Raw genomic sequence first — 9833 nt, forward strand, 5'->3', positions numbered from 1 at the left:
GAAGTTTGTATAGCATGCATCCCTGCTTTTTTCTGTCACTAATCTACCAATTATTTTAGAGCATATCTGAATTTCTGTCTATTCTCTTCCATTGTGTTTTTTGTTTTTTTTTTTTTTTTTTGTTTTTTTTGGTCACTAGGCGTTGTGAATGCCTGGTTTGCATTGATGATGAGGTTGGCGTTATAATTCTGATAGGCTGACAGAGGATAAGATTGCTATAAATATAATTTAAATTGTGTTTCCAAAAATTTCAAACACCTGACTAATTTTATTTATTTAAAAAAAGCAAAAGAAAAAAAGGATAGCAAGTTCTAAATGCTGCTCCCATCCCATGTAGCTGGATTTGTAAGGTCCAGAGTCTATAGATTGTTGGGGTGACAATGCATGGTGATTGGAATATGGGGTATGAAACGAAGGCCAATTGAGTTACCTTATCAAAGTTAGTACTATTTTTTCCTCCTATCCATGTCACTAATTTATAAATTCTAAGTTTCTAACCATAAAAAGTATTAACCTTCTCAAAGTTTATATATAGCTAAAATGAAAGATGTACCTCTAAATTTGACTAAAATTTATTTATATCCTTTAACTTTATTTTCGTTCAATTGAGTCCTCTAAGTTTCAAATTTATTCAATTGAGGCTTTTGTCCAAATACATTTTTAAAAAATGTCATGAAATATGCAACTAACTAATGATTTTTTTTTTTTTTAATAATTCTCACATAAAAAAATCTATAAATTATTTTTATTAATTTTTTAGATTTTTTTCATGTGAAAATAAATTTTTTATGGAAATTTTTAACAAAAATGTATAGAATACTTGAATTGAATAAATTTGAAGCTTAGAGGATTCAATTGAACGGAAAAGAAAAAAAAAAGGCGGGCTATTACCTTCCATAGTTGTTATTGAGATTTTATTTTAGACTATTTTATTTAGCAGTGGCAATTTGTGTTCGCATGTTAGGTTCGTGTCATGTCAACTAATGAGTATTTGACTATATGAGTCAAGACTAACCCGACACATTTGTTATACGGGTCAAGATTTTTCAACTATAACATGGCTTGTTTATTAAATGAGTTAGTCGTGTTGACTCATTTATCAAATTTTATTCAAGCGAAAAAAAATACAAATTTTAGTATTATCCAAATTGATCTAAATTATGAAAAGCCAATTTTTTTTAATATTAAATTCAGAACTAACAAGTAAATGCATCACAAATAATCATTTAAAATTAAGACATATCTCAATACCACAAATAATCAATCACAACATGCTAAAGAAAATAAATTACAATAACTAATAAGTTTATATAGCTAGGATTTGAAGGGTATATTGGTAAAATGTTATTTAATTAAACGAGTAAAACGAGTTTCATGTGTTGGACATTGTTGGGGACGTTTTTGCGACAAGGGTTGAAAAAGTGAGAACGGCCCAAATCTCCCCTTGAGTTCTTTTTAAATGTTTATTTGTGGAGAATCAAGCCCAAAATTCCAAATGTATGATAAACAAAAGGTTAATGATTCTTTGACAATAGAGAATCAAAATGCTACTAACAAAAGTGTAAAAAAAGTATAAAAACATAACAGGTTTGAAACTTCGACCCGCAGTTACCCAAAAAAGGAAAATGAAAGAGGTTGTAAGGAAGAGAGAGAAGGTTCCCTTATACCCATATTTCCACCCCTAAGGTTCAGAATTATGAGAATGTTTCCTGACTCCATGAGTTTTTGCTCTCAAGTTTCAGTTTTATGGGAAAAACGTGGTTTAACAGGTCTGAAACTTCGACCCACAGTCACCCAGAAAAGGAAATTGAGGGAGGTTGTAAGTAAGAAAGGGAAGGTTCCCCTATACTTATATTTCCACTCCCAAGCTCTGGAATTGTGAGATTGTTGACTGGATGAATGGAGTTTTGCTCTGAAGTTTCAGGTTTGTGGGTAAAACGTGGCTGGCCTTTTTATGAGCTGAAGAGAGAGTTTTATATAGAGTTTGGGGTGTTGCTTTTGACTGGTTTTTGAGTAGTGGAAGAGGCTTTTATCCCTTAAGATACCAATTTGGTGTTTTGGCTTGGGTTGCTTTTGTTTAGGGAAGAGTTTGGTAAGCTTTTTACATATTTGGAAATAAAGGAGGTTTGCTCTAATTGGTTGCCTTTAGTCAGACATTTTAGTTAGACATTTCAGACCATTGGGAGGCTCACCTAAGTGAGGCCTAGCAGATGAAGTTGGCTAATGAGAGCCAACTATGTTTTAAAGGTAAAAGTGGGTTAGGGTAGAAACTTTAGGCCACAGTCACCCAAAGCATAAAATCTATTTTAGGGTGGAAATTTTGGATACAAGACCTATTCCATGAGCCTGAGGTGCTACCAGTGTCCCTTTCCCACTTAGTAGCACGCATGGGCTGGGCTCATGCAAAAGGTCCGAAAGGAACCGACCCATACTTTCTAAACCACACATCCTTAATTTTCCCCATAAGTCACATGGGTTTGGGCCATGCTTAAAAGAATAAAATATAATATAATACATGAATTGAGCCCACAATAAAGTCGGACTTGGTTGAATCGGGCTTGTAGAAATGTGTCGCGAAAATGGGTATCAACAGACACTAACCCAATCCGTTTATTAAACGGGTCAGTCGTGTCAACTCGAATATGATACAAACCCGTTAACCTTCAACCCATAACATGCTAATTTCATGTTGAGTCGTGTTGTGTTCACGGGTAGTGTTAAATTTTGCCATCCCTAATTTTAAGTTAAAATCGATTTTTTTTTTTTTTTGGAGTCATTCTTACTTTCTTAGAATTAAAAAAAAATAAAAATAAGAATAAGAGCGGTTGATTGACATAAAATTGTAGTATTAAATAAAAAAAAAAAAAAAAGAAAAAGAAAAAAAGAGCGCAGGTTCACAGGAACAAGGCTGGACCGCCGGTCTACCCACACGTATCCCTTGTTTCTTCCCCGCACTAAACCCTGGTCGCTCTAACCACATTTGGGCTTTAGCTCTCACTCACAAAACAAAACACACACACCACCGAGTTCACTCTAAACTCAATACAATACCAAGGCTCAAACTCGGTCCCTCCAAGCCATGCAAGTGGTTTCGCAAGCTCGCAGACTCTCTAGGGCTTTCAAATCTCCGATTCTTCTCAACTCGGACCGATTCTTCGCTCCCGATTTCCGATTCCTTGAATCTCCTCTCACTTCTCTTCAATGTCCAAACCACCACAGCTTCTCCTCTCTAACCCCCTGCTTTTCAGGTACCTTAACATTTCTTTGCTTTTTAAAATTTTTTTGTTTGGTTGCTTAGAAAGTTGTAGTAAAATGAAATCACGGAAATGAATTTGAAATCCTCGAAAAAAAGTAACAGCTTAATCTAGACATTAGTTATTTATTTATTTTTTCTTAATTGGTGCTGAATGTGAACCTTTTTTACATTTATTTCTGGTTAAATTTTGTTTGGTTACCGAGAAAGTTATTGAAAAAAGAAAGCACGGAAATGAATTTGAATTTGCTGATAAAGGAACTGAAAAAGCTTAATCTAACTTGGCTGAGTAATTTTTTGTGCTCAGCAAAATTAAGTAGTGGTTATTGTTCTCTCCGTACAAAAATGAAAAATCTTAAGACTAAAACTTATTTATTTTTCGATTTTCATGCATTTTAACTTTAATCTTGTTTGGTTGCCGAGAAAACCTAGGAAATGAGAAGAAAAGAAAATTCTGGAAATTGAAAGTTTCAATTGATCAATTATGTATTGAGATATAAAGGAATTATTTTCTCTGTAACCAGAGAGAGTACATATGATTGGATTGGGATTGGATGAATGATTTTGTGATATGAAGATATTGGAATGTTACACAGGGATGATTCAAAGCAATCATTTGCAAGTGGCACAACAGCCGATGTATTTGATGATGTCAAGGGCGTCTTTTGCTTCGGAGGCGAGTACAACCGAAAGAAATCCCACAGGTTATTTACTTATGTGTTGGATTTTATTTTTTGAGGTTGTTCTTGAAGCTAGTTTGATGATATTTTGCTTCAAATTTGTTGAATGCAGAGGCTGTGAAGGAGCTTTATGACAAAATGCTTGATTCTGTGGCTGTTAAAAGAACGATGCCCCCTAATGCTTGGTTGTGGTCGATGCTTGAAAATTGTAAAAACCATGACGACATTAAACTTCTATTTGACATTTTAGAGAACCTCCGAAGATTTGTAAGTTTTTGTAGTTTCTAAATTATAACACCTTTTGTAATCTGCAATTTGTCCTGTAGAATTTTTTTTTGGGGTAAGTTAGATACACTCTCGAAGGATCTTGAACCAAAAACAATCATCCTCCATCCTATTTTTATGGGAGGGGGAAGTTCCGTTTGAGCTACAGTTTATTGACAGTTTGATCTATAGAGTTAAAATGGTTGATAGCTGACAGTTCAATGCTTTTGGCTGCAGAGGCTTTCAAATCTTCGTATCCATGACAATTTTAATTGCAATCTGTGCCGAGAAATTGCTAAGACATGTGCTCGTGTAGGGGCCCTTGACTATGGTATGCTTTTGAATTTGTATTCTATGCTTGAGTTTGACTTCTTTCTATATGTCAACATCCATTCTGCTGATTGCTTTTCTTATTTAAGCTAGTTTGCTTTTCTAGTTGGTTGTTTACACCTAGACTTTTAGGAATCCATGCATCCCAATTGCTACACTTGCATTGTGTTGTTTGGAACTTTGCGCCTGCAAGGCTTCTTCAATTGCTACTATGTAGTTTATCAAGATTGTTTAGTTTAAATGTATGCAGGGAAGAAGGCCTTGTGGAAGCATAATGTGTATGGCTTGACTCCTAGTATTGGATCTGCCCACCATTTACTGGTATTAATGACCTTTGACTAAAAATCTTATTTGGAATTCCCTTGTATTAGCATTTGACATGTAATAAATGATTCTTGTAATTCGATGCAGCTGTATGCTAAAAATCACAACGATGCTAAACTCATGGTAGAAATAATGAAACTTCTGAAGAGGAATGACTTACCACTGCAACCTGGTACAGCAGATATTGTTTTAAGGTATGTTGGTTATAACTTACAACTGCTTCCTGCTTTTGCTTTGCTTTCCAGAAAACTCCAAATGCTCCACTTTCTAGGAAATTTGTCAATTCTAAATTTAAGTGATTTCAATTTTGAACTTCAGATGATCGGGACTGGGTCCCAAAAGGAAATTCTCCACCAAATTTAGAACTCAAGTTTGTTTCTTGTCCAGTTTTCCTTGGTTCAACTATCTAGGTTTTCATGATTGTTGTGGTTACATGCATGTGTTTATATAATTATATGTTTATGATTATGCTAAATAGGTTGGATCATTGTTTGAGTGAAGAGCCCATATCTAAATTTAAAGTGTGTTTAATTAGATTTGTTAGGATTTAGGACTGAACCTTTGATGTGATGAACTTGTTTAGCATTTAAGGGATTGGAATGCGGAATGGGTTGTGGGATGGTAATTGTTTAGGGAAAGTGATAAGGGGAATGACTTCTTTGTTGTAGTCATCCTCCAAGAAGAAGAAGACCTCCTTGATTGTTGCACTTTTCACTTAATTTTGTATACATATTGTATACCTCCTGTGTACATGGGGGGCACATTTCTAGTTGATTAATAAAATTTTTACTTATAAAAAAGAAGAAGAAGAAGAAGAAGAATAAATGGGGATTAGGAAGAGAGCATAGAAGAGAGTTTGGAAAAATGTATCAACTTTTGTAATGACCTTGAGTACATGGTTGCCTAGTATTATACTAGGAGATTCCAATGCAATTTTCAAGAAAAAGATAAAGATTCACTCTTTAACTAACTAACAACCTTTGTAATTGACTAACTCTTCTTGGTTTAGTCTTGCATGAGCTCCCCACAAGCATAGATGTGTTGTTGGGCTGGCTGTTGAGCTAGATGCAGCTTGGGTTCACTACATTTGATCTTTAAATTGAACTTGTGCCACTGTCTGTGTTATCAAATTTAAGATGTTAATCCATTGAAAGGCCTTGCCTTAAATGTGTTACATTGTGACTCTGTTTGGCCAAGTCTAATTGCTCTGAAAGAAGTGGTCAGTGGAGTTAATTAGTAGTGAAGGAAATTATTTCTTAACGATTTATTCCTAATATTTTTGTGTCTTTTGTTCTTTCTTATTTTTAATCTATAATTTTATCTTGTCAATTTACTTTGGTGCTGTTTTTAAAATGATTTTGCTAATGTATTTGTTAATCAATTGCAGCATTTGTTACAACACGGATAATTGGGAGTTGATGTCCAAGTACTCAAAAAGGTTTGTCAAGGCTGGAGTAAAATTACGACAAACTGCATTTGATGTATGGATGGAATTTGCTGCGAAAATAGGTCTGTGAAAAGTTTTATGTTCTCCTGTTTCTTTTTTTCCTTTTTGATATTTTGATAGTTATAATGAGAGAGGGGGGAATTTAAACCCTGGGTGTGAGTGTGTTTCCGTTGGAAACACCAGGCAGTACCGGTTGAGTTACAAGGCTCTTGGCTATGTTCTCCTATTTCATGTACAACATATGTGCTTATGTTTAATGTCTGTACTTACTGTCAGATTTTGGATGGTGGTGGTTGTTTTTGGGAGGGGATTGTATGTAGGAATTGAAGTCTAAATTTAGTAAAGTTCCATGGAATATGCTGTGTTCTGTTTGCATGAATCATATACTTGCATACTTAGTGTACTTGGCTTGCTGCCTGTTTTGGTACTTTTACACTGAATTTCTCTTGAAATAATACTCCCTTTGTCCCAAAATAGGTCTTGCTTTCCTTTTTGGGATTGCCCAAAATGAGCATCTGCTTTCAAAAAGCCAAAGAGTTCACCTTTTAATTTTCCCATATTTCTCTTGCCTACTTGTTAAAACAAGCAAGACATAAAAAATACACAATTTTCAACCAAGACACAGTTTTTGTGATGGAGGGAGTATTGATAAGTTAGTTGAGAAGTTATTTCCTTGCTAAACATCACTTACCATGAGGCAACCCCCTCCCCTCCCACCCCCCCCACAACACCCCCCCCCCCCCCCCAAAAAAAAAAAAAACAAAGCCCCTCTTTTCAAATAAAAGCAAAAAAAAGTTGATCAGCATGGTGTTATTTTGTAAATAGTAGCATCTCTAGGAGTTGTGTCATTATTTCAATAATTATGCTTTCCTTTAGTCCAGAAGATTACTGTGCTATTTGTAGAATTGCGTTAGTAAAGTGTTTCAAGTTATTTATCTGCAGGGGATACTGAGACACTATGGAAAATAGAGAAGTTGAGATCTGAGTCAATGAAGCAGCACTCTCTTGTGACTGGTTTTTCATGCGCTAAGGTAATAAATCTTATTATCATCAAGTTTTATGTCCTGGTTGAGTGTGAAAATTGATTTGGATATAAAAAATGTGTCGTTCCTAAGTTTATTCTGCGCTCTTTATAGTATGCAACTTCTCATAGAAAGTCCTCAATAAACTCTGAGACATTGCTGTCACTGTAGAAAATAATTTTGACTTTTGTTTATGTTTTCTTTCAGATTTTAATTGTTTTTGGTTAAGAAATTTGAGCTTGTTTTGAGCAACTCTAGTTAAGGTTTGGTTTGGGTTAAGCTATGGTAGATTTTCAGACACACAGTGTATGGCTAAGCTTGGGTTTATGTCCTTGCAGGGTTTCATATTAGAACATAAGCCTGAGGATGCTGCTGGCATCATTCAAGTCCTAAATCAGGTACCTAGAATTTTGTGTGCTTGTTAATATTTTCAGAGAATTCTCCCCCAACACACCCACACACACAAATGAGAGAGTGAGAGAGAGAAATTAAAGAAGAAGGAGAAGAAGAAGCAGAAGGAGAAAAAGAAAGGAAAAAAAAAGTTGTGGCATAAACTGCTCCAGCTATCTGGAGCAACTATCATACCATTGAAACCACTAAACAATATATTTTAGCTTCCTGCTTGTTATATCCAAGAGTGATGAATATAAAATTTTGATATATAGTATAACAACCCACATCATGGCTAGTTTTGCTTATGCAGTGCTGATCATATTGATAGCATGCAGAGAGGGAAAATCTTTCCTAGGTTTTCTGTGAGATGCAGGTTTTGTTTATTCAACATACTAATTAAGGGCTGGGCATAATATAGATTGCATCTTAATGGGACTTTAGCAAAAAAAAAAAAAAAAAATCTTGAATAAGTAACATGCCATTGATAGTGTTGATCATGCCAAAGCAGGCCCTGGGAGGGGGGAGATCTGGATATGGTCTAGTGACAAGCAGGGTCCAAATTATTATCCAGTGTAGCTACATCAGTAACATGATTTTTGTTACTTGGGTGAACAGAAAAGATGTTGAGAGTTAAAACATGTTCTTTTATTTGTTTTTTTTTGTTTGTTTTGTTAAAGCGATTGGTGCTTATGTGTGGCAGACTTTATCTGATGCAAAGAAGTCAGGCATCATGGCTGAACTCCAAAAGCTGGTAAACGAGTGGCCTTTGGAGGTTATCAAACGCCAAAAAGAAGAGGATAGGAAGGTAATGCTTTTAATAATTGAAGATTTTGAACTTCTATGTTTGTTAAATTGTGTGTTTGTCTTAGAAATCTAAGCTTAAGCATTTCTGTCTCTGTTATGTCCCATAACCCAGGCATTAGCTACGTCTTTGAAATCAGATATTCCTGCTATGGTTAGTGGTCTATTAGACATGGGCTTAGAGGTGAGTGTAAATGTTGAAGACCTAACCAGTAAAGAAGGTATTCTGTATTGAAGAAAATTGGCGCTGAATGTGAAGATCTAAGCTCCTTGCACTCATTGTATCTTGTACCAGAGAGATGACCATGTGTTTCAGCCAATACTGGTTGAGAATGAGCACCTCAATGATTTCCTCTTTACAAAAGACACTTCTAAAGCCCTCATTCGCATCCTCTGACCAAGACAAAGATCTTTATTCTCTTTTTGGATGTAATTCTTTTGCGTCTCTACAATTGTTGCCATTCATTTTTCTGTTACATGCTCATGCTGTATATTGTGGATCCGCTGGTAGATTGGTGCGGCATAGTCATAAAATTTTGGTGAGTTTTGTTGAAAGGAGAAGGATCAGAATATCTGATTTAATAAAACAATCGTTGGGCGTCTGTTTCTAGGAACAGTTTTACACTGATTTCCAATTTCTCATAGATAGAGCTTGGTTGCTGTCCCAAATGTACACTGTCCTGTTACAGAGTTGAGCTTAAATTTTGCTTGCCTCTACTAGCACACTAGATTGTTGTAAGTGCCCTACATGGTATGGCAACATTTTTTCTTTCTCAACCATTCGACTTTCTACTTTTGACATACTATATTAGTAAGATTTTGGTATGTTCTGATTTTAGCTGGGAAATTGAGTTTAAAACCGCCCTCTCTCTACGTTTGGGTTGGGGCAATTTAAGTAAATCCCTTGTACTCTTACTTCAGTGGGTTTATTTATTTTTTTTTTTGAATGAGGAAAAAAGGATCTCGTGTGTGTGTTTATTGACCCCGACCTACTTAAACCCTGAAACACATGGCTTGGGACCACTTGGGAAAGTTGGAGCTATCACTACACGAATCCCCTCCCAGCCTCTTCACTGGCATTGATCTTAGAGGTATAAAAAATGACATAATTAACTTCATTAATCGTGACAGAAAGTGGTCATGTGATAAAATTAGTCCATGTAACCAACTTATTATGAAAATATCTTTTAATAAAACTGTCATTTTAAATTGTGAGAATATCATTTTCAATTAAAATTTAGTAAAAAAGAAAAAAAAAGAAAAGAAAAAACAACAACAACAACAATAAAAAATTTGGCTTGAAAAGCACAGCACCCCTC

General features: G+C 35.1%; 1 protein-coding gene across 1 annotated transcript; it reads left to right on the top strand.

Moving 5' to 3' along the window:
• Nucleotides 1-2964: 2964 nt before the first annotated feature.
• LOC126689153 (uncharacterized) lies at nucleotides 2965-9142 on the top strand. Its single transcript, XM_050384205.1, has 11 exons — nucleotides 2965-3248; nucleotides 3850-3957; nucleotides 4046-4200; nucleotides 4435-4528; nucleotides 4778-4848; nucleotides 4939-5045; nucleotides 6239-6360; nucleotides 7241-7329; nucleotides 7659-7718; nucleotides 8414-8518; nucleotides 8630-9142. Exons 1-11 carry the CDS (start codon nucleotides 3080-3082, stop codon nucleotides 8747-8749), a joined length of 1200 nt encoding a protein of 399 aa, XP_050240162.1. The 5' UTR covers nucleotides 2965-3079; the 3' UTR covers nucleotides 8750-9142.
• The last annotated feature ends 691 nt before the right edge of the window (nucleotides 9143-9833 follow it).

The sequence above is a fragment of the Quercus robur genome, chromosome 6 (assembly GCF_932294415.1).
Source record: "Quercus robur chromosome 6, dhQueRobu3.1, whole genome shotgun sequence".
NCBI classification, from domain to species: domain Eukaryota; kingdom Viridiplantae; phylum Streptophyta; class Magnoliopsida; order Fagales; family Fagaceae; genus Quercus; species Quercus robur.

Excerpts from the sequence above, each read along its gene's own strand:
- LOC126689153 (XM_050384205.1), top strand. The coding sequence starts at position 3,080 with ATGCAAGTGGTTTCGCAAGCTCGCAGACTCTCTAGGGCTTTCAAATCT. Across the intron at positions 7,330-7,658 it reads CTGGTTTTTCATGCGCTAAG|GGTTTCATATTAGAACATAA; the intron begins GTAATAAATCTT and ends ATGTCCTTGCAG. Across the intron at positions 7,719-8,413 it reads TCATTCAAGTCCTAAATCAG|ACTTTATCTGATGCAAAGAA; the intron begins GTACCTAGAATT and ends TATGTGTGGCAG.